The sequence below is a fragment of the Ciona intestinalis genome, unplaced genomic scaffold, assembly GCF_000224145.3.
Source record: "Ciona intestinalis unplaced genomic scaffold, KH HT000105.2, whole genome shotgun sequence".
In the NCBI taxonomy this organism is placed as follows: Eukaryota; Metazoa; Chordata; class Ascidiacea; order Phlebobranchia; family Cionidae; genus Ciona; species Ciona intestinalis.
In genome coordinates, this window is record NW_004190427.2 from 162,251 (window position 1) to 187,777 (window position 25,527).

Below are 25,527 nucleotides of genomic sequence, written 5' to 3' on the forward strand. Positions count from 1 at the left end.
CTCGGAATATGAAAATAATTGATGTGGCTGCTGGTGGAGAAGCGTTTACGTTACGCATTGTTCCGCACGGAGGAAAAAGTCAAACAAATATTTTATGCGCTAACAATATCGGTTACAAATTCGTTGTTTTTCTACAAGTTCAGCAGTCTAGGCAAAGTCGCTGATGGGATAAGATAGCTCTTGTTAAACTGTCACACGTAGCTTAGCTTACATATCCGTAAAGAATTCGCCTTTTCGGCAGATAAATGAACGTGTTTTGGTCTCAGTTTATTTTGAGACTATTTTTTGGAGAAAAACGAAGCAGTTTAAAAACGAGTAAGCAAAGGAAAGTTTGGTTTATAATTTGGAAAAGCTTGATCAGATATAAATGTCCGCAAAAAATCTGACAAGAATAAAGCATAATAAAAAAATTAATGTATTTGGGCTTAGTTTAAAATGCATTTACGCAAAAAGGTTACTTTAAATAAAAAAATAACGTTTTTGATTTTTATTATTACTATATCCTTTTATAAATTTCTGTTTTGATCTAAAAACTTTTTTCCTTTTATATATGTAATTATTTTCGAGAGTAAACGCGAAATAGTCGTTTTATGTGCCGTGTGTACGATGGTTGAAAGACAGGTTTGTCTTATTAAAAAAATGTCAGTTGGCGAAAATAGAACACATGTTAAAAAAGCACTGTTTTTTATTGTTTTGTATTGTATGAGGTGGATTCGCTTAAGATGTTTTCAAATTAAGAATATTTTCCATAAAAAACGTGTTTTCAAGATACGCAATAAACTGACTTATTATTCAGTTGTTATGCTATGGCTTTAGATGCTGCTTTTGTTGGCACAATTTTTGTTTTTTTGTTGCTTTGAAATTGGTATTTAGTTAACTTTACTTTTCTTCGTTTACATTCGTTTTCCACTTCATGTTGTCCTTAAATTTAACCCCAAGTTTCAATTTAAACGTATTGGGTTCTTAATCATTCTGCTCTGTCGGTTTAATTTCAATGTGAATTCGAACTATGGCTGAAAATGGAGTCTTCGTGAAGTTTCTATTTATCAGTTTTACTAAAATTCACTTTAAAATTGATACAAGTGCTGCGTCGGTGGTTAGACTATGGGGCGCCGTAGTCAAGTTGATTAATAGAATAAGTGCGAACTGAATTGCTTAACCGCTGTATATTCAAAATGGCGGCGCGACCACTTTCACTTGCCGAGTGAATTTGCGATATTGAATTAGCGCTTCACGCTTGTCAGTGCGGTTTCAGTTATTGCGGGATAAAATTTCTGGTAAAAATTATACGATGAAGGGCGCAGTTGGTTAACGCTGCCTGTGAGGACCGAATGGGACGCATATTTTGAAATCCTCATGCGCCCTGTCGAGTAGACACTCGTTTTCATTGCAATGCGGAATAAAATTCGATTTTAAATGTTTTTGCTGCTTTTCGATTTACCTTTTTGTAGGGGGGGTATAAGGGCGACAGGAAATTAACAGACCACAAACAAGCAACATATGCGCGTGTATTTATAACCTTAAACGCCGAGCCGGGTGTGGTTTTAAATCTGCATTCCATTTTTGACTGTAATTTCTGAAGCTAATCTAGTTTTTTAATTAAATTTTAAGCTAAACTACTTTTTCATTTTGCTTTCCGACTGTTTTACAGCTATTTTATCATCAAATACTGTACCAAACAATTTAAGACAGTTTTAGATTAATTTTCTCTGTCCATATGGAAGGAGTGGTGGCATACCCGGTTACAGAAAAAGGAGCCCGAAAACCGAAATGTGCAAGGTGTCGAAACCACGGCGTAATATCTTGGTTGAAAGGCCATAAGCGAAGGTGTCCGCACCGTGAGTGTACGTGCGCTAAATGCAATCTTATAGCAGAACGCCAGAGAGTAATGGCGGCCCAGGTAACTTATATGTGGTGACTTTTCAATTTTGTTTTAACATTCTGTTAATTCTGCTAGCGAGCATGAAGTGTATTTCCGACGTTCCGTCTGCACAATACATTTTTAATTTCCAGGTCGCCTTGAAGCGGCAACAAGCGGCAGAAGATGCTATAGCTCTCGGTTTAAAATTAGCGGCTGAATCTTCGCATGATGACGTCACCGATGACGTCCTAGGTTTATCATCGCCAGAAAGGACCAGCGATGGAGAGGGAAGAAATGATCCAAAAAAGACACCGAAAAATACGATAAAAAACGGTCAGTATTAAATCACTGTTTGTATAGTACGGTAAGGGAAGATGGGACACCTTTTTATTCTATTTTCTCTTTCCATTTGGTAGTAAACAAAGAACTCTCAAAGAACTATAGAACCGTATTTTTGCGACTACTGTATAGATCGTTGTTGGTTGTCTAAAACTTTCAACAAAAAAAACAAATTTTAGAAATATTTCTATTGCAATATTATTAACTACTCAGAAAGACAAATGACTTTCCGAATTCCCTTTACCTAACCATGGGTGCCATGGACCTCACATTGAGAAGCATTGCTTTATGTATTTGTCTATGTTCAATCTGTACGCGCAATGTAACTGTACACCAAGTCGGACACGGAGTAATTCATAATCCCTTGCAGAACGCAAACCCGCATTCAGTTTAACTTGGTAAATTATATCTGGACAAGCGATCTTACTCACCAGTCGCCAGCGGATGCCTTGTTTTAACAACCCTATTATCAGATCATGCTTTGCTATTTGTGGCCGCTGTCGATTTCTATCTGTTTTGTTTGGAAACGCACGGACAAATTGCATTAGCCGTTTGCGGTGAACCGCGTGTGCATAATATATGCATGTTTTGTTTGCGCTTGCGGATCGGTTACACGCAATATGTTAGGAGGGGCCGAAAAACTATACAAACTACACGTTAGGGAAACCGAATAGACCTATTTCTGGCAAAGGACACAAAGGGTTCAGGTTTTCGACATAACAATGTCTAATCGCGTTACGCTGGTTTCTAGGGACAAAATGAACGCGAATTTGTTTCCAAACTCGCGCTGACTTATGTTACAAGGAAACCCCTCGTTGTAAGGCTATTAACTGGTAACTTGTACGACGACAGGGGATACATGGACCAGTACAAGCTAATCGCTGATCCCATGCCAATTTTTGACCGGGTCAAGTTGCTGGGTCGGAAAAGGTCAAGTGTACCCCTTGTCCCGGACGGTGTCAGGTGATAGGGGTACGGTCGGCTGGCACCAATCATTAGACAGCGCTTAAATGATGATTTGTACTGCTTCATAATTTACACAGACGTCTGCAGCCTACACGCGATCGGGCAGTCGCCGGCCAATGTATCTTTACTCATTCTGACGTGTTGCGGGTCAGGTTTAAACCGGTTTAGTGCTGAATGGACACGGGAACGTCAAAACGTAGCGGCCCGGTTGATCGCTCGCCTGACCTTCGGTAACGCTGCCTGATGCCGCTTACGAGTTATTGTGACTAATGAGGTTTGCGCAATTATGTGAATGTATCACCCCTGATGTTCGTTGAGATAACACCACCAAACTTAGTCCGGAAAGCACGGGGTGACTAAGTGAATTTATTCGAATTACAATCGGTAGTGGTCGATCATAATTGATGTATTACCTAAATTTCAGACTCTAAAGACACGTCAATCAAGAAAAGTATAAAATCACTCTCGGCAAAACCGAATTTTCGCCAAGGGAGGTCTAACTCGAATGATGATGGACCGACCAAGCTAGGTTCAGTCGATTCGGCAAGAATTGCAGCGAAAAAACTGGACGTGAACAACGCTATTGCATCAGCGTTCCGGCCTGGTCGACTGACTAAAGACGAGATACTGGAGCGACTTTTTCCGGAGCAAAAGGACACGACAAGACAACTCGTTTTACAAGGGTGCAGTGGGGACTTGGTCAAGGCAATTGAACACTTTTTATCTGCTGAAGAACGACCACGAAAAAAACGAAAACTTTCGGGGATTGAGAGAAGTGGATTTGAAGATGAAAATAAACGTAAAGTGGGGATAGATGGGAGGAATGATAGAACTTCTGAGGTTGCTACAGCCCCGTCGGATACCGGTACAACAGATGAGAGCGATTATTGCATAGAGATTGATGGCTCCGTTTCCGATGGTGGAGAGCCAAAAATTCCAAGCAATAAAATTGAAGAGAAAGTTGAAGGAAAGCCCATGGAGTCAAACGACAGAAGTCGTCACAGTTTAGAAGACAAGTCAAAATGTGAGGTACATTCTCCGAACAAAGTTTGTGGTGAAAAAACTTTTCCAAAATTAACTTTGACGGGAAATATTGATCAAAATCCGAACTTACATGCAGTGGAGTTGCAGAAATACGCCGCTCAGGTTCCAGTTTTCCCTTATAGCTTCCCGGGCATGCTACAATGCCGCAACCCCGCATTACCACCTTATATAAGCTACTGCAACAGTGATACACGAATCCGAAGGATGAATTCTTGTCACCCAAACAACAGGGGCCTCCTGTTCAATATACCATCGTGTTTCCCAGACCGCTGCGCAGTAAATTACACATCACCCTTTACGCATTACCGAAAGACTTTAGCACGAGGCTTTGCTAAAACCGAAGACTGGCCTTAAAGAGACAGAAATCTGAACCGCCATTTTTATTCTTCACCGAACAGTATAAATATTTTGTACTTCAATTTTTCCAATCAACTGTTAGATAAGTGCCCTTATAATCCGTTATACGCATTCGGGTCTTTAGTTTTGTATAAGTGGCGGATATAGCGACAGCCGCATGTTTATAAAAACAGTTCCAAAACGCAGTAAATCTCAAAGCTCTGTATGCCTTCCGCTTTGTTCATCTAAAATAGAGACATACTCACTATCACAGCCGCAGCAACCTATAGAAAAAAGGTCACAAAACATACCTTGTACCGACTCTGTTACTTTATCCGCTTCACCCAAATCAAGCACCAACGTAGCGCTTGCATTTGGTACAAGCGTGACGTCAAATTCGACTACGTCACTAGCTGGATCACTTTCGGCGGGAAATACGTCATAACCGAGTGTTGTTTTCGTCACAAGTGCTTCAGATGGTTCAGTAGCCGTCAACGAAACAGTCCCGTTGTTGTAAGTCACACCAAACGCTGTCGGGAACGGTTATTGTTATAGTATGGTGGGGGAAGATGGGACACTTTTCGTTTAGTTTTCTCTTTTCATTTTGTAGTAAATAAAGAACATTCAAAGAATTGTGAAACCGTATCTTCACGTCTTTTACAGAACGTTGTTAATTGTTTAAAACACGATCAGGCTATTTGGATATCATGTGTGAAGGGTGTCCCATCTTCTCCCATCCTACTATATTAAAAAACTATAACGTACCTTCTGTAACTTTTTTGTCTCCTAAACCAGAAAGACTGAAACTTCTGGAGCATCCTTGGTGCCCTAAGTTAGCCATGCCAATTACGATACGTGTGTCCGACTTTAACCCAACAGTGAAGCAGTCTTCGGTATTCGTCCATTGCTTGGTAATGGCATAGGTGTCTAGATTCAACAAGAAATGTATAGTAGCGTGGGGAAAGGTGCGACACATTTTCATTCTATTTACTGGTCCTATTTGGTAGAAAACAAAAAATATTAAAAGAATTGTCACGACCTCCATAGACCGCTGTTAATTGTTTAAAACACGATTAGGTTATTAGGATTCTATGTGCTAAAGGCGTCCCATCTTACACTACACAATTGTATTAAACAGAAAAAATGTTTAAGACTATATTGCGCAAAATTCTTGACCCTTTAGCGCTACCTCGAGGACAAATACAAAAGCGATAAAACATGACCAATTTTGCCCCACCCTATACCACACAAACCTATGCATAAACTATTTTTATTATTTGGTTAAATTTCAACGCGCTAAAACAAAAACAAGGGTTAAACAAACATAAAATTAATAATAAAAATAACAAAATAAAACTTCAAAAGTAAATTTTATTGTAAAATACTAACGTTCATTCAGGTATGGTAAGAATGTTTTGAATGCAACCAGAATCTGCTTCGGTTTGCTGAATCTATCCACCAATCCATCACATGCCATGGACCATACATGGTCTACTAGTCGGGTGTATATGGATTGTGTGAAGGTGTGTGAATATTGCAGGAACAAGTTGGCCAGCAATCTTACTCCTGTAGGTACAAAATATAATAGAGAGGGGAAAGATGGGACACCCTTTTATTCTGTTTTCCCGTCCCTTTTGGTAGTACACAAAGAACTATTAAAGAATTAAAAAGCCTAGTTGATAATTCTTAAAGTGCGATTAGGAAATATTTGATATTGTGAGATATTCGTATCCATCGTAGATAAGGTTTGCAAACGAACATTTCTCTCAATATATAGTAGGGTAGGGGAATACGGGACACCTATATAGCGCATAACACCCAAATATCCTGATTGTGTTTTAAGCAATTAACAACAGTCCATTGGAGTCGTAAGGATACGGTTTCATAATTCTTTGGGTGTTCTTTGTGTACTACCACATGGTACCAGAAACTACAGTGAAAAGGTGTCTCATCTTCCCCCACTCTACTATATAGGCCTACATCCGTTCTTCCTTTTTTGACAGCCAATCCCATCTACTTACCTACAATGGGCGACTGACACATCGCATTCGATAAGTCTTCTGGTTTCTTATTTAATTCGCCGTAAAGTTTAGAGTAACATGTTTTTAAGTCCCCAGAAAATTGGACGCCGTTGTTAACCAGTTCCGCTTCAGCGGTCATGCCGAATGACGTCACGACGATCGGCTTCTTTGGCCAGGAAGATGGGACGGTAGCCTGATAAATATTATACATTTTAAAGTATAGCCTACAAACTTAATTAAATGAATATAACTTTCTTTATCTTTGCGTGGCCAAAAAATGACAGTCGTTATAACACGAGTGTTTATTCCAAACACTTCGTGTCAACTTACGAGTTACCACATTTGTGTTACACTTTTATAATCTTAACTCATGTAACGTTATGGATGGCTGTTTTAGTCTGTATGAATGACAATTCGGGCAACCCATTAAGTACCTTGCACAAGAACACATACGCCGACAACGGTAGCAGAGACAAGCCTTGAACGCGTAACCTCTTGCAAGTGTGCTACGACGCTACGTCAATGGAAACCGTGGTTTATTTCCAATTATATTTGATTTTTTACAGTAAAGCTTAAATACCTGCAGAATTTGTCGAAAACCTTGTATTTGTCGTTCAATCTCTTTCAGTGATTGCCCATTATCGTTAATATGAATACTCCATGAGTAAATGGCGTCGTACGTGTCACGGTCTTTAACTAAAACATATAACAATATCAGTATTTGAGCCTCATTTGCGGAAAGTGTTTAATTTATGTTAAACTGCGATTTTTTAGAACACCGTTTAATATGTAGAAAATCAAGCGTGAAACACGTTACGGAGCAAATCAACGTGACTACAACCCGAAAACAGTTCCGTTTAATACTTAAAAATTGGAAATGTAGATTTAGCTCAGTGAGGACTATTTTTTGAACAGTCATGAAAAAGATTTCAGTTTCCAAAGTTAACTAAACCTATTAGGTATTTACCACAACAGTCAATTAAAAGTTACGTTTATTTGGTCAAATTAAAAGGGCTCCCGGATAGGCTTTTTCAACGAAAACATATCGGTAAATTGCATTGTTAAAATTAAACCACAACCAATACCTATTTCTTCCACGTATGGTTTCGCAGCTATCGGGCTGCTGGTCCCTGGTGCAAAAATCTTGTGTCTGTCCATAGGTATTCCCTTCGCTTTGATTTCTTGTACAGTTGTTTTCATAAGTTCAGCAAAATCAATCGGATCAATGTACATGTAGTCCCGACTGTCTGGTTCCAAACTCAGCTCGATAAAGGGAAATTTTAGGCCTGAAAATGATAGTTTGGGTATCGCATGATTTTATAGTAGGATAGGGGGTTAGATGGGACAACTTTTCATTCTATTTTCCGTCCCATTTGGTAGTAAACAAAGAACATTCAAAGAATTATAAAACCGCATCCTTACGACTCCCATAGATCGTTGTAAATTGTTTAAAACACGATCAGGATATTTGAATATTATGTTCTAAAGGTGTCACATCTTCCCCCACCCTACTATAGCTATATGGGCAAAACATATGCAACAACTATAGTTAAAAAGCTTTGTCGCTACACCAAGCAGAAACAATTCAGCTTGGTAGTAATACAATTCATAAAAGTTTATTGTTCAAGTTAAAAGAAAAGGTACATCGTTAAAAGGTTCGGTTGGTTTTATGCAAAATTGACCAACCTTTTTTGTACAATTGGTCCAACGATACCGCCCAAAACTTTGCGAAATCTGGAACGAATTCAGCAACCAGTTGATTGAATTTATCAAACTCGTTTTCGTTTTGCATTTTTTCGATGTATTCTTCTTTCGTTAACTCAGTGGGTGTTTCTACCTCAATGCCGTCCTATACGATGCAACAGGCGGTTGATTTATAGTACTGTGGGGTTAAGTTAGGATATCTTAGTACCGAGAACCTAATTTCGTGTTTTAAACGATTACCAACGCTCTTTTAGAGTCGTGGGGATGCGGTTTTATAATTCTGTAAATATTCTTGGTTTACTAATAAGTGGGACGAAAAATGAGAATGAAAATATATCCTATTACACAATAATACTACGATATTATACATATGCATAGCGCTATATCAAAGGTTGAATCTACGCAGACACCAATTTTCGATTTTATGCAATTTAGGATTAATAATGGCATGTTTCAAACTACTTTCCCTAACATTAAAATGCCGGTTTATTTGTAAGCAACAGATAGCAGGTAATTTTCAGCTCAAAATCACTTGGTAGAGTTACCACAAGACTTACTTTTTCCGCTTTCAGTCGTTTTCTGAACTCTACCATCTGGTTTGGATGCATGTAGTAAGTGTTAGGAGCGGTCGCACTGTATGCTACAACGTCTATGCTGTTGTTGAACATACTGTCGCTGATTTGCTGAAAGTGAATTTTTAAGGTGCTGTCACTTTACTGGGGCAGTAGAATAGTGTAACAACTAAAAACTTGCTTTATCCTCGTGGCCGGAATACAACAATCGTTATAACACGAATGTTATATTTCATACACCTCGTCCCGCTCACGAATCACAGCATATGAATGAATGTAACTTACCTCATCCTCGCGTGGCCGGAAAACGACAGTCGTTACCACACGGGTTTAACACCTCGTGCCAGCTTACGAGTTACCATGTATGTTACTTCGGGGGTAATTATTTTTTAGGAGATTTTTTCATTTTTTTATGTATGGCTGATAATTTGGACAATCCATTAGTGACCACTGGGTTGAAGCAATTGTCGTTAAGTGTTGTCTTGCCCAAGGACACACACGCCCACGATAGCAGCGACGTGCCTCGAACATACAATATCTGGGCTATAGGCAGGCACGTTAACCAATATATTCTAAACGATGCCGGATTTTAAACTGACCTTCATCATTGGTACCGTGTCGCTGATCACTCTATAAATGCTATCCACCCATCTTTCCATCTCTTCGTCAGAGGCGTTTCTCGGAGCTGGATAAGCGCCTGAAACTTCCCATACAGCGCTCCACTGCGCAAGGTTAAATACTGATCCAAGTTGTTTGATTATTGGTTCATACCTGTATAGACATTGTGCTTTAACATAAAATTGCCTCTAGCTCAAAAGTTACGGGTTCGAGGCCGGTACTGCGATCAATTAATGCTTTATTAGTCAAGACATTCAAAATGACCGGTTCATAAATGTAGACCTATACCCTTTTTGCATGGTCACTTTTATGCCCGTAAACACTCGCATATTTACTCGCAAAAACAAAGTTAACACACATAACGTCATAGGCGTTTGCGAGTTAATATGCGAGTACTTACGCGCATAAAAGTGACCATGCAAAAAGGGTAATAGTGTCTTATATAACATTTTCCCTTTTCGAATACGTCCATAAACAATATAGTGGAAAAAATCCAACCTAAAACGGGTTTCATTATATTTTATCATCCATTTGGTATTTAGCAAAGAATGTTTACAGAATTAAATGCATTCTCGTATTAACCGTATAATCTTTGGTGCAGCAGCCACGACTTTTAACTGACAATCTATCCCACACCTCTTATCCATTGCGTGGTTTAACGAATGCTTAACAACGTAGGCTATTCTTTTATCTACGTTCTTTAAATAACAGGAATTTTTGTTATATTAAGCTAAACATATAACTTACATGTCAGGGGTGCTTGAATATATTTGTGCACCGAATCGAACTGGGCCATTTTTGTCTAGCTTGCTTGTGTCGATTTCAAAAAACTCATTACTTTCCAAACCGTCGTCTGTAGAAACTCCGTTAAGAAGTACAAGAACCACCACAAGAACGAACACTTGCTTCATGTTAATGCCTCGTCTCTACTAAAAGAACCTGCAATAACACGCAGTTGAAAAACAAATAAACGGCTTAGATATACCAATAGCCCTACATGTGCAGTACTACCCTTTTCCTACTAAAAACTCCTGCAATAAAACGCAGTTAAGAAATACCGATAAACAGCTTACATATACCAATACAAAATGCAATATCAAAATGATATAAACATCTTACCTGTCCTCTCTTATTGCACCTAAACGACGCGTGTCTTTCGCAGTGAAACGTGTAGAAACATCAGTGAACGAAATAGCTTACGCGATGTGGTCCACACTCGGTAAACAATTTTGCGGCGTGGGAAATTATACAGATGACATTCGAATTAGTCGATTAACAAATGTGAACTGGTATTGGTGTAAAAGCGAGCATCGGTGGTAGAAAGATACAGCCAGAAATGGCGTAAACTTTTTTCCATGATGGAAAAAGGCACTAAATTATTTTCTGAAATTTTTAAAACTTGTTCTCGAGGAAAAATCGTAACATAAATGATTGGATAAACAAATTTATAAGAAACGACTAACATTTGCCAAGAGTTTTCAAATGTTCGAAAATGTAATAAGAATCTATAGCAGCTACACATTTTGGATGTTAAATTAAACACTATAAATATTGTAAGCAATTCTGAATGTATTAGACAACCTGTTTTGCTGTAACAGGGAAAAAATGAACAATTCGTCGAACCGTTACCGAAAAAAAGAAAACGTTTTTATGTGTAGAACTGTGGGATAAGATGGGACACCTTTAGCACGCGATATCCAAATATCCTGATCGTGTTTTAAACATATAACAACGGTCAATGAGAATCGTAAGCACATGGCTTAATAATTCTTTGAACGTTCTTTGTTTACTACCGCATGGGTCGCAAAAAAAAGAATGAAAAGGTGTCCCATCTTTGTTCACTCTACTGTACATGTGCATATGCCCTAAATGTTAGCAATTAAATCGAGACGGCCGCAAAATAACTACAACACAATGATATATCTCTTAAATAAAGTAATGTACAAAAAAGGCAACGTACTCCGCACGAGTCCTGTACGCGAATATGTTTAACGTAAAATAGTGTTGCCAAAATAGGAAATAGTTCAGTCTACAATTATGCGCAGTTATGGATTGGGCAACACCTTGGGCCAGCTGAAGTATTATATGGGGCTGTTCAGTAAATTGTAAACTTAAACCGTCATTTACCCCGCTATGGCTCGAATTAGCGAGAATTACCAGGGCTGTATGTACAACAGTCCACGCAGGCTTGAACTCATGTTAAGGTACATTCAGTAAAGCCGTTTTAAATTTGGAAGGCGTCACTTTGGAAATAACTTTGGAAAGCGTCACTTCGTAACTCTCATTGCAAATTAAACACGAAACGCGTAAATCAGGATTTCGGCAAAGTTGAGCTACTTAACCGAGCGATTCTTCTGACATTTCATCGTCCGTAATGTTATCTTCAACACGACCTTGAACGCGCTGCAATCCCTCCATCGCAGTGCCGCTTGGTGGCGTGATGGAGCGGCCGAAACCGCTGGTCAGCTGCAGCTCATCTTCTAGTATTTGACTCGCGCTTGTAGGCTCTTCTGTATCTACTTGTGTTGAGTTAGTGTTAAATTTCGCCAGCGGGAACTCGTTAGCGGCGGTAGACCCTGCTGGTTTGTCGACTTTTTTGTTACTAAGATATTTGAGACGCGCTTGACGGATTAATTCGTCCCGTCGGGTCTGTAGGACTTGCTCACGCTCCTGAGGAGCCTTGGAAAAGCGTCCTCCGACCACTGTAGGGGAGGATGGGGGAGCAGATGATGCGGAAGTAGATGCTGCGTCTTGAGTTGCAAATCCTACAAAAAATTAATAGTTTTATAAAAAATTGGGACACCGAGCATATCCAAATATCCTGATCGTGTATTAAACAACTAACAGTGGTCCGTGATGATACGTTTTTATAATTCTTCAATGGTTCTTTGTTTACTACCAAATAGGACGAGAAAATCGAATGAAAAAGTGTCTAATCTTTTCCCACCTCCTAAAATATTAAGTATGAAAACATGTACCTTGAAATGAAGTAGACGGTGTAGAAGTTGTTGGTTGTGTAGTTGGTGACGTAGAACTTGGAACGAGACGTCGACGCAAGAAAGTGCCGGGTGCTGTGAAACAATATTAATTTAATGGATATTTTTTTTCATGTCAAGTAAAGATAAATATTCATATTTTCAATGGATATGTATCCTAAAAATCAAAGGTGCACAACTAATGGTACTTAAGGTTAAAATAAGTTACATTCATTATTTTATCCAGAGATAACTCTGCATAATAATGCACCGTTATGCACGTTTATAAGTATGAAAAAGAACTCGCCTGTTATAATGAATGTCGTTGTCGCCAAGTGTGGATAAATAAGTTACAATAATGTTTTATTTATTAATGGATAACTATGCATTGTAATACCCCTGTGGCTGTGTCAGAGGAAAAACTGAACACTGTGTTATAACAACTGTCATTACCCAGCCATACAAGTATAAAAAATCTCCGACTAAATGTAAATGTGTTTTTAACTGTAACCGTGTTTTAACAAAATCTTCGCTACCGTAATCGAAGAGACAAATAAAGATAATATTATTATTTCTATTACCTGTTTCTGATGGTGGTGTCTGTATTTGAAATGTTGAGTGTTCGTCGTCAGGTGTTGCCACCGGTGGCGCTGTTGGGAGCCTTGGATTGGTCGGAATGGTCACCTGACCTTCCAATATGTGATCTGTGGTGGTTTCAACGGAACCGGTTAGTTGCAGATCATTTCGGATTACTTGAGCTGGGATCTGAAAACCAGTTTAAAGCGGTTAGAAGCAGTATAAGCAGGGGTAGACATATTTAAGCTTTAAACATTGAGTTTGACTGTATGTATGGATTTATTGCTCAACTTTGGGTTAGATCCAAAGTCTTCTGCCTCACCCATACAACAGAGTAGAATCGTTTTAAGAAAAAACAGCCATAAATGAATTACTTTTTTATAATTTATATATTCGCCGGGCTGAGAAATGACAGTCGTTAAAACACGGCCACATGGGTGTTCTCATAGGCGCCGTTTTATATGGTGCAGACGAGGCCGGCCTACTCTGGATATTATGCAGACGGTGCAGCACCTGCTGCGTATTTCCATTTCGTGCCAGCTTATGAGTTACCCATAACCTGTAGGTTAGAGGTAGGCGCGCTTTTTTACCTGCTACTGATAGGTAAAAATCCACACCACTTTACAATTCTGCAATTTATATTTAAGATGTATTTACTATTTAGACTTAAGTGCCAGTACTAACCTGTGTTATACATTCTTTTTATATTTAAAACACATTAAAAATCATATATCTAGCAACATATATTACAGACTTACCTGTGGAAAAATATCTTGAACCTCACGAACCATTGTATCAAGTTGTGAATTGGAGGGCTGTTGGTTGGCTGGTAATCCTGTTGTCGTGGTTACTGTGGATATTATATATTTTATTATTCAAATACAGGTTTGCGTATATCAGATAGTGTTTCATATATATAGTAGTAGACAGTGTTTTCGTGTATATTAGATATTAGTCTGCTGGTGAAACGTATTCACCAAATGACTTACCTCTGGCATCAGTGTTGAGCAAAACTTAACAGTAATTGCTCCAACCCAGTGGTCATTCTGACTAAATTGCCAGCCATGTTAAAAAAACGAAAAATCCTGGGTAGACCTGACTACCCAGTCACCCCACATTTAGTGCCTATGCCACATAAACAGTTTATCTTATAATCTATACACCACCAGACGTACCCATTTTTATGTTACAATCTATACACCACCAGACGTACCCATTTTTATGTCACAGTCCATACACCACCAGACGTACCCATTTTTATGTTACAATGTGTATACTACATACACCACCAGACGAATCCATTTTTATGTCACAGTCTATACACCACCAGACGAACCCATTTTTATGTCACAATCTATACACCACCAGACGTACCCATTTTTATGTTACAATGTGTACATACACCACCAGACGAACCCATTTTTATGTCACAGTCCATACACCACCAGACGAACCCATTTTTATGTCACAACATACTCACACCAGACTTACCCATGGCTTGTGCCCCATGCGCTGACCTCATGACCTCAACAGAAAAACTTGGCAGCCATGTAGCGAACCTTGAACCATCAAAGTGCCAGAAATGGTTCCGGTGCTGAACCACCCCTGGTGCTTGGTTGCGAGCACCAGCAGCAGGGTTAGGGGCTGGATGGGAGTTTTTAGGTTTATTTTCATGGGAAAATGACAAGGCAATGGAAAACAGAAGTTAAACAACAAAAATAAACATAGAAAACATAAGTTAAACAACCCATTCTTACTAGACACTCATAAAAGGCCAAATTTAAGAGGTTATGACAGTTACAAATTGCTTCTAAACCATTTAATCTAGATGGTGCTTCCACACTAGCACTAAAGTTTTGCTGACTAATAGGAAACACTATACAAATACTAAAGTTTTATGGACTTGATTTTATGAAGCAAACACAACTGAACTGTGTTGTAGGGCAATCGGATTTCCCAGCCTACCCACCCATAAAATTTTTTTTAAAATCAAGTTAACATATTATGGTACTGTGGGGTAAGATGGATATTGTTAGCACATAATATTCCATGCTTTTAACACTAAAGACTAAACACTGTTTTTTTTAGAGTCGAGGATACAGTTATAAAATCTGTGAATATTCTGTTTAGAAATAGAACTAAAACATGGACCATCTTACACTAACAGTGCATATTATATAAAATATGGTGTTCTTATGATATATATATATATATATATATATAATAGAGGCCTTGACTGTGTATGACAGTTTATAGTAATTGAGCCAACTCAGGCCTAAATCCCAGGTCCATGGCATGCCAACACATAACATATTCAACTGTAAAATGTATCAATATTAATACCCAATAATTTTAGCTAAAAGCTCTTATGTAGCACATGTACATATAATGGCTCTTGGTTTACAACAATATAGCTATGCATGTATGGCGTCATATGCAATATGAGGCAGAGGAAGTTATATTTTACGATATCGTGTGTCATGTATCACTATGTAAACCACTGTGAATGAGGAACATTACGTGGCATCGGTATTCAAAAATACCGGCTTCTTTTGGCTGTAATGGCATGACAATTTTGTCTTGCTCAATAATTGGTAATAATAGCATCTGACCTAACAAGTATTTTCCTGTTATAGTATAACAATTGAAATATTTACAGATTTATATAACTGTATTCTAATACCAATAGGGCGGGAAACATGGGACACCTTTTTATTTGTCGTACCACTTGGTAGTAAACTAGTAAACAAAGAAAATTTATAGATTTATAAAACCTTATCTGCCCTACTATATAATGTAACATAACTGACCTGTATCATTAAGCACATCAGGGCCCAACATGACCGGAACATTCCTTCGGTTTGTGTTTCTGATGTCCAACTGCTTTCTGTTATAAAATTTCATATTTGAAAATTATAGAATCATGGTTGTTAAATTGGTGTGGTATGTAATGTATGTAGGGTGGTTGACATATAAATATAATAATATTAGATTAAGCAAGTAAAGTGGGTGTATAAAGTACAAGTCATTGAGTACATGAATAGCCTACTAAATAAATGAAAAAACATCCTATTTTACACTGATTAAAGTGTCTTGAACAGGTTTTTAAAAGTTGGCACTATAAATGGGTAGTAATATAAAAGTGATTGATGCTTTGTAAACAAAGCTACCATATGTGTTTGTAGTGTGTTTGGTATGATGTGTCGGCAGTATGCATAGTAATCATTATGTGACAGTAACAGTTGGTAAACAATCTGTAATATTTGGTTGGTGTATTAACGTGTGGTTTTAAAAACCAAAGGTTTTGCTACAACACCTCATGCGCCCTGTCAAGGCAAAACACATCAGTAGGTAAGAATAAAGTGACATTTTTTTCAAATGGCGTGGGAATAAATAAAGAAAATTCAGAATTATAACAATCAAAATATTAACACATTCATTTAGGGAATTTAGGCCTCTGTTTAAAGGCTCTTGAATAGCACCATTCTATTCTATATGGATGAGGTTCCACAGCATAACACACTATGGGAAATGGGTATTTTTAGTATATGCTTAAGTATTAATTATAGTTGCATATTTTATAGCAAAAAGAGGGCAGCACCCTTGCTTTACAATTTTCTGCAAATTATACACTTCTATGATGGTACAGGAAATTCAATTGTATATGGGTGAGGTTTTATAGCAAGACTGGCCTTGGAACTTTTTTTTGCCAGGATTGGCCCATTTTCCCCAGAATAGTGACTAAACCACGTACCTGCATGTAGGACACGTTGTGTCTTGTTCAAGCCATGAGCGTAAGCATGGTGAATGGAAGAAATGTCCACAAGGTAACTTTCGGGCGGTCTCCATTTGTTCCCAACAAATCGCGCATTGGTCTTCTGTAATATGTTGGTATAGGACAAAGGTTACAAGAAAATCAATCTTTTTGCAATTAAACACAGTGGAGTTTAGATGTATTTTAATACATAATACTGTACAAGACGGTATAAGAGAAAAAGTCATAATAAATTGGAAGTCATAATATAGGAAAAAGGGTCATAATATACAATACTAGTTTTTGTTGCTCAATTTTAACTAAAGAGAAAACCAACACATCCATAGCTGTAATGTTAGGGTAACTTGGGATGACATGCCACTGCAACTTTTGAAAGATAGTTGACAATGTGACATCATATATATTAGCACACCTTAGTTTTTTTTACTTTACTGATAAGCGTCTATATAAAAAGTAAAGCAAAATTATACTACATCCGCTATATTATTCAATGATTTTTCCCTAAGTTACAAAAAAAGGCAGATAAGTTTAATAAGGCTACGAGCATAGAACAAACCCTGGGCTTCAATTTCTTCTTTTGTAGCTTCTGGAAATTGAGCCTCCATGTTTGCTACTACCCGTCTGTAGTTTTTGTGACGAAGAAGCCGTTTTTGGATCTCGGAGAAAATGTACCTCAGCTGAAAGTTTGGGGGAGATTGGTTTTAAAGAAATTATGTTGGAATTTTTGGCACCAAGTGCAGTGCTATGATAAAAATTTAACAACTCACTTATTCAGTATTAGGTTTAAAAATAGTGATTATTTCTGACGTTTTAACGTAAAATTAAGTAACTTTTTATTATTAATGGTTTGCTAAAATTATGATATTACTAATTACTATTAAGATACACGAGCTGAGATGTGGCACTTCGAAAATGTTTCTAAAATGTTAATAAACAATTTTAATGTTAACTTCTTTAAAAACATGTCTGGGTGTTGGGGTAATTACTTATATGGCGACCCATGAAATATCTCTGGGGGGGTTAGTGCCAAACTCTAGGAGTTGGGGTAAGTGCCAAACTCTAGGAGTTGGGGTAAGTGCCAAACTCTAGCCTTAATTCCCTGTCTCCTACCATGCCTTACTTCTTTTTTTATTATCTTTATACACACCTACCAGCTATCATGCCTCACTGTAGAATAAAAACAAAACTTTTTTATACACACCTAACAACTACCAGCTTTATTCACCTACCAGCAAATGGGTTAAAAGGAAAAACAGCATTACCTCACCCATGTAGAACAGAAACAAAACTAACCCCTTCATACACACCTGCATACAAATGACCAAGCTGGCCATGGACAGCCATATATTGCCCGAGAACAGCATATGAAGGTGGTGAACAAAGTTGATTGATAGAGACAGTAGTTCCATGGATAAATCAACGTGGTAGACGAGAGTTGCTTTCCTTTCCCATAACTCATCATGCTGGATGTCATATAAGTGAATGCAGTACCTGATATGGAAATGTTTTTTATTAATTTTTATTACAATCTAGGGTGATGCTGTTAAAATGCAGTTAAACTAAAAGTTGTCAACAAAATAGGCCCCTAACCTAGGGTGGCAGGGTAGGCAGGCACATACAGGGATTTGGTGCATTTTATTATTTAGTCAACATTATTTTTAAATTCTGGTCACTGGGGTCAAAATATGTGTATGTTTACTTTATAGTTAGCATTATTAAACTACATAAAAATATATATTTATATATATATATATACTAATATACATATATTATGGTTTTTCAGGTGTAACCTTCAATAATAGGGATTTTAAACCTAAAAATACCAATTTATATTAATGACACAAGAGTAGGCTCCTGTTTAGGCTAGCTACAAAATACAATGAACATACATACCTTATAATAACATGTAAAGACTTAACAGTTATGATAAGGCACTCGGCAAGCATGAAGGTTATTGAGTGTATGTCACTGTAACTTGGACTACTGGCTTGAAACATAAACGATTTGGTAACGCATGACACTGTCAGTAGTAAGCAGCATGATATAATAAATCCCATCAGACCAAGAACCTGTGTTGCAAAAGTATTTAAATTTTCATAGATGAAAATTTTACATAAAAACAATTTTTAATTGATACTCTGTTACGTTACCAGGCATAATGTAAATATTGTTTTAAGTCAGCTGATCGAAAAAACAAAAATGCATTTTCGATGTATTGTTTGCCAGACGGCAAGACTTCATAAAGTCTTACATAGCAGTCAGGTGTCTGTTCAAACAAGCAGATAGGAATGCACATAATGAATCCGATCCAGTAAATTGCATTCGAACATATATCGATATGTTTGACAAATACGACTGTTTGAGTGTAAATATATTTCTCCAAAGTTATCCCAGATTTTATTAAAAAAGTGTAAAAAAAGTAATAAAACTTTTAAAAAGCATAAAAAACATGGATCGGTTACATTGCATTCAATCAGTGCTATAACAGTAGCAACAAGTTTTGAAATAGAAACTGTTTGACAAATACGAGTGACGAGTGTAACTGAATTTTTCTAATGGCATCCCATAATTTGTTAAAAGTAAAAACATAAAAACCTGCACACAGCAGTCAGCAACACGAGTTTTTAAATGGAAACTAAACTACTGCAGTTACAGTTACCTTCCAGTGATAATACATGGGAGTATTCGGTGAAAAAGAGAGAAATTCAAATCGATCCTTGCAGAGTTTGGTCAGAAGAAGGAGAAACGCGATCGCCGTGAACCACGATATCCACACTATGACCTCGTTGAGCGACTGAACGTTCATTACTCCGAAAATAAAGATGAATTTGTAGAAAACAAAATTCCAGAATTTGTCCTAAATAAAAAAAAAATTATACGAATCGTAATTAAATATCTCTTGCATAGGCATCAGCATGGGCAAATATTTTTTCGTACCCCAATTTGAAACATTTAAGAGTATATAATTCTTAGATCTTAATATAAACATAATTACCATGATCTTACCCTCATATGTTGCCGCTCAATAGCCCTTAACTTTCCGAAGACAAGTTTTTGAATAATTTGTACAATTATTGCAAGTAGACAGTATGTTGCATTGACCGCAAGCACCAGGCAAACTGGTTCATCCAGCATGAGAGTAAATACACCTAAAAAAAGAAAAGATTTTAACATACAAGCTACAAAATCAGATATATTATGTAGACATATCTTAAAACCAGCATATAATACATAGTCAAGGGATTTAACAAGCGGTATATACATTATTTATTTATTTTAAATGTAAGTGATATGTAAAATGGCAGCTAAACCCATTGTTATGAAATATTAGAAGCCTCATGGATAAATGTGATTATCATTGAAAATTTTTTGACTTTGCTTGTTTGCATACACACCTAACAGCAACTATAATTTGTGCACTATAAAGATGAAACTTTCCCGACACATAAGCAAAAAGGAAGAAGAACTGAGTACAATGTATTTACCAATATACGGTACGAATAATTTAACTACCTGAAACTCTACATCTGTACTATAGGACTTAACACTTTTGGCACAATGACACACTTAACACACATATACATATATTGGTATATTATATATATATAATATATATATATATTTATATTATTTGCATGAAGTCCTGCCATTTGACAGAGGAAACCTCAGAAATACATTCTTTCAGAAATACACCACATTTCATACCAGATAAGCCGCTAAACAATTATTACATTAAGCCTGGTAGTGAGAGTAACAGAATATTAATAAACTATTATCCATATCCAAGTTCCAACACACCATATGCATGACTATATTCCCCATTTTCAATTGCCATTGCAATTTCTGTTCCGATATAAGGTTGTTCATCTTCATGAACTTTTCTCTTCACTGACAGAGTAACAGAAGAAGTTGGAGGTTGGGAAGCGTTTGGATCTTGTGTGGGATAAGTCCATACATTCACATCTTTATCTGTAGGTAAATTACATGCTTACAAAGCAGTTATATATATTTTGATTTGTAAAACTGCATAATATCCCCCAAAAATGGTCACCCATAAAGATACATTAATTATAACACAGTTAAATATTGTTAATATTGAAACATATATTTCCCGCAAAAAACTACCCCAAAGATACATTTGTTACATGCTACTTATATATTGAATATTAAAACAGTGACCATAAAAATATTCACCCACAAAGACACATTAATTACGAGTTTAACATAACAGGTATATTTCAATATAAAAAGCAGGGCATATATATATAATATATATATATATCCCAGATGTGTGATAACTCGTAAGATTTTTAATGATAGCATGCATACAGCAAAAAATACTCTTTTTGCACGCCCAAGATCTTGTCAGCAACTGCCATATTCTGCAGACTGAGAAATAAAAAAAATCCCGCAACTCACAATCAGATTCTACGGCTTCGTTTCCAGGTACTTCTGCTTCTAAAACTACTTCTGGTTTCTTAATATTTTCAATACTGTTTTCCCCATTCCTGGTTTCTGGATTCGCAGCTACAATTGGCTTGGGATGCAAAAAGTTCTCTCTTTCTTCCAGTATAGTTGTATGAGCCCATAAAATTGAGAGACTTAACAGTATGAAACTGGCAGTGGAGTATACAGATATACTGGGCATTGGAAACCTCCGAAATATAATAATAGCCGGCATTTTAAGTTTATGTTACTTCAGTTTTGTTCTTCGTTGTACACGATCCAATGAGAAAAATAACAAATCAAGGTTTCAACGCTGGATTTCGCTGAATTTGTAAAAGTTTGATATTAAAATTGCACTTGTCACTCACATTATATTATATTACTTTTGGTTCTATAAGAATAAATTTATATTAAAAAGCTGCGACTCTTACCAATTTATAACTGTAAACTTTTGCATTTTCACTACCGAATTTACTTTACACAACATCTATACATAAATTAAAACACTTCCGTTTTCTTTTTACGTATTTTACAGTCATATTATGGTAGAGTAACCTTTATCATTTTAAAGCAATGATTATTAACGATGTCCAAACAACGTAGCTTATAACTGTGCTATAATTTTATATCATACCGGAACTTTCCATTTACGTCAAAATATTAAACTACACATCATCGTAAAGTGAAATTTAATTTGCTATCAAACAAGGACAATGCGGCGGATTGCATTTAAAGTTAATAATAGAGGTTCACAAATTCAATCACGCGATTATTACATATTTTTGGTTTCATTCTATGTTGTTGTATTTTTTTTATAAAAATCAATACCTGTATCTGAATATTTCCAACATATATAACTACAGTTTCCCATTTGTCCATTTTGTCATAACGTCAAAACCTAAGTCCCACATTCCAAAATTTTATCAAGCCTTATAATGTTAGCATATACATAAAAAAAGTTTTGTTTATAGTATTCAGCCAGAGTATATTAAACAAAGTTTAAAACTTTAGTATACTCTGATTCAACCTATAGTCCGTATAAGATTATGTTTATACACAGAAAAAAAATCATAGGCTAAAGTGTATTTAACACACAGAAATAAAAAAATATTTCTGTGATTTAACACGATTTCGAATTTGTTCCAAATGCAATATGACAACCACACGTGTTTTGTAAAATTGGTTTAATCGATATTTGAACCACAACACGCAGGATTTAATCTGTTCCATGCTATTTAATACCAATTCAATCAACATCGAACCCCTCGAGCAATGACATTATCACTAGAACAGTGGATTAAGCGTTCGATCGCGCGTGCCCTTGGTCGTCCAGAACGTTCTACAGTTTCGTCTGGTCTGCTTTGTACACTACGATCACAAGGGCATGTTGCAACATACCTACAAAACTTCCTGTGTCAACAAACCAGTCTCGGTTACGCCACAACTAATATGTTTTATTGAAATATATCACGCTCTAGAGAGAAAGCACAGGCAACATCCCTTTTGTGTGAAATTTATATACCGCACATTTACAGATTCAAATCTAAACATAGAATTACTAAACCTTTCGTGAACAAGCTTCACAGCACGACAGTAAAAACCGAATAGAATAGTATAGTACTATATTACAATTAATGTTTTCAGTTATAATGAACAAGTTTAATTACCATGAACACATTAAAATCATTGTTTTAAAACAGTTTACGCTGCGTAACTAATCTTGGTGATGCAATGTTAAGTGATTGGACAGCAGGTGTTAAGCAATCTAAGCTATTTATGTACAAGGGTTTGGGGCTGCCTTAAGCAGCATACGGGGGTGGTGCTGGTTTTGTGTCAATTTCCTCCATGTCATCAAAAAGTGGAACTTTTTGAATGTCTTCATATTTTGGTGGCTGTGAAATAAAGTATTTATTATTAAGTTAACTGCTATTTTAATTTAAACTACTAAACACATCTAATTAAAGGCAATGTTTTATGAAACCTAATACCCTTTTAGATAATTTCGGGTTTTATTTTGATGTTTCTGCTCCAAAAAAGCTTAATAAATCATCAAGTTAATCTTTCATAAAAAAAAACCCAACAACTAAGTAAAAAGTTTCATTCAAAGAAACCATATTGCTAACTAAGCAAGTCATGGTTTGTTTACTCTCCCATCCTAGTGATACAATCATACAGGAATTCACTCAGTAAACAACTATGTTGTTATGTTGCTTACAGAACTAGAGCAATGTCAAAATAAGCCGCTGCTTGGCCTTACGTGCTCAAATGCATTAAATATGACTTTAACACAGTATATATATATATGTGTTTTGAGCAAAAATGTATGTCTTCAATAAGAATTTAAGAAATACCAATGAGTTCGAGTGTTTTTATAAAACCACTACTCAGTTAAGCTCCAGTGCTCAAACTTTGTTTTCTATAGCTTTACCACATTGTAACAACAGCTGGTCTGGTTTAACTATGTAGATTGTTGTTCGGTTTGTAACAGTATGTACCACATACCTTGTAAATTGGGCAAGATTTTTCCTTGTTGTTTGACACGCACATAATTTCTGGATCTTGACGTTGACGAAGAATAACCTGCTGTAAAAGTACATTAAATTGAAGGTACCATTAAATTATAAAGTACAGGTTTTACTTTGTCTTTCTAGTCTAGAATTAAATTGTGCTTTTATGTTATTGAATCATTTGACAGTAAACAGTCACAGAAAAGGTTTACTATTCTCTTACATACTGCACAGTTTTTGTATTTAATTTGAACATAATTTAGATTTGCTTACACACACATGCACTAATAAAAATACCACCAAAGGCACCAATTAAATAAATATTTTAGATAAAAAACTGAAAAACATGAATGTATATAATGTACAGTCCCAGGCATATTAACCAAATGGTGAAATATAAAAAAGGAGTTCTGACACCCTACACTCCAGCATTACCTGTGTCGTAATGTGCTTGTAGCATCTGTACACCACTGCTATCAGATAAGACTTAATGACCATGATAATGAAAAGGATGGTAAATACAATGCATGCCAACCAACGCTCGTCAACTGACATCAACCAATCCTTCCATTCCTGCGGCATTTGTGGGCACTGTAATAGAACCAATTTTTAGGAAAAAAATCATACACAAAGTTGAATAGTGTGAATAACTGAAATAAAAAAAGCACATGGGGTTAAAAAAATGTTGTGGAAATAACGTGTCTTAATGTGATGCAGTGTCGCGGCACCGGACCTTAATGGGATTTCGGGGTGTTGGGTTAATGGGCCAAATCTGGCCTAAATCCCAGGTCCTTGACATTTACCCATAAAAGAGAAAAAAGAGAAGATACAACTGCTTTTATTGCTATATGTTGCAAATTAACATAAAATAATATGTACTAGTTAAGCCCCCTTTTTGGCAACATAAGCAGTAATTCTACTTGTTATGGGCTTTTCCAGAAAGAATTTTGATAGGTTACAACGTCATTTAGCAAAATTGTTGGCGGAAGAGTACAAATACAAATATAATAAGCCTGGCAGCAACAGTATTACGAGTAGGCTAAGCGTTTATTTGAAATTTGTGTGTTTGAATTGAAACAGTTTACTAATCGAAACGTTTCACTATATCTATTACTATATGAAATAGTTTTTTTGATACATTAATAATATAATTTCCAGGTCATTATATCAAATTTGCTTAAACTAATTGATTAAATATTACTATTACACATCTTCCAAAGTCCAACTATAAAACTAAATTTTAACAGTAAGTGTGTACTGTGTACATTATAGTGACTTCATTATATTTCATAGTTGATAAGTTGTAATAATGTAGTTTTTGCTCACATAACTATATCCTCATTTGGATTTGATGTTTTTCGTTATCACACTTGAATAGATAAACGTAATCCATTACGCCTTATACTTGGCATTACAACAAGATTATATCCTGTTGAGTAATGGAACAACTATGCCTTAGGCTAGAGCAAACAAATTATCTATGTACCTATGTATTATGAGCTACAATTCACTTTAATCTCCAGTGTTAAACCATTGTTTCAAAAACTCTAGGTGTGTGTATGTGCATATGTATGCGCATGTGTGTGTGTGCATGGGTGATATAGCGCAAGAGAGAACATGTTGTGCACTAAATGATTTAAAGCTTCCAATCACAGAACTATGTAACTTCCAATTAAGTGTAACAGGCCATGAATTTAGTACAAAGCTGTATTAAAGAGCTATAAACTCAATTATTTGCCAACTCAGACATTTTCTTTGAACACACAGCGCATGATCTAATGTAAACA

The 25,527-nt window shown here is 36.4% G+C and overlaps 4 protein-coding genes across 5 annotated transcripts in view; 1 reads left to right on the forward strand and 3 right to left on the reverse strand.

Moving 5' to 3' along the window:
- Positions 1–856: 856 nt before the first annotated feature.
- LOC108950332 (doublesex- and mab-3-related transcription factor 3-like) lies at positions 857–4,768 on the forward strand. Its single transcript, XM_018815840.2, has 3 exons — positions 857–1,900; positions 2,014–2,194; positions 3,591–4,768. Exons 1-3 carry the CDS (start codon positions 1,718–1,720, stop codon positions 4,562–4,564), a joined length of 1,338 nt encoding a protein of 445 aa, XP_018671385.2. The 5' UTR covers positions 857–1,717; the 3' UTR covers positions 4,565–4,768.
- LOC100183597 lies at positions 4,576–10,802 on the reverse strand. The gene is made up of 12 exons (XM_018815839.2): positions 10,581–10,802; positions 10,209–10,400; positions 9,443–9,614; positions 8,829–8,954; positions 8,254–8,416; positions 7,653–7,853; positions 7,148–7,263; positions 6,568–6,760; positions 5,936–6,112; positions 5,312–5,473; positions 4,858–5,076; positions 4,576–4,791 (listed from the first exon to the last, which is right to left on the reverse strand). The coding sequence occupies exons 2-12, from the start codon at positions 10,370–10,372 to the stop codon at positions 4,760–4,762; spliced, it is 1,725 nt and encodes a 574-aa protein (XP_018671384.1). The 5' UTR covers positions 10,373–10,400; positions 10,581–10,802; the 3' UTR covers positions 4,576–4,759.
- Positions 10,803–10,889: 87 nt separating this feature from the next.
- On the reverse strand, positions 10,890–21,624 carry LOC100182897 (E3 ubiquitin-protein ligase AMFR). Of its 2 annotated transcripts, none has more exons than XM_002127562.4 (14): positions 21,207–21,624; positions 20,586–20,756; positions 19,794–19,936; positions 19,447–19,644; positions 18,681–18,856; positions 18,095–18,278; positions 17,344–17,464; positions 16,767–16,890; positions 15,823–15,899; positions 14,504–14,656; positions 13,771–13,862; positions 13,018–13,201; positions 12,440–12,532; positions 10,890–12,226 (listed from the first exon to the last, which is right to left on the reverse strand). In XM_002127562.4, exons 1-14 carry the CDS (start codon positions 21,466–21,468, stop codon positions 11,799–11,801), a joined length of 2,406 nt encoding a protein of 801 aa, XP_002127598.1. In that variant the 5' UTR covers positions 21,469–21,624; the 3' UTR covers positions 10,890–11,798. The 2 variants fall into 2 exon arrangements, with proteins under 2 accessions (XP_002127598.1, XP_026694512.1); XM_026838711.1 differs by having other exon boundaries at positions 21,129–21,610.
- A 1,042-nt stretch (positions 21,625–22,666) lies between these two features.
- Positions 22,667–25,527, reverse strand: part of LOC100185962 (lysosomal-associated transmembrane protein 4A) — a gene marked incomplete in the record, with an annotated part of 12,401 nt that continues 9,540 nt past the window's right edge. The window contains 2 exon segments of the mRNA XM_009863238.3: positions 22,667–23,125; positions 23,736–23,816. Coding sequence (XP_009861540.1) covers positions 23,033–23,125; positions 23,736–23,816 — 174 coding nt within the window.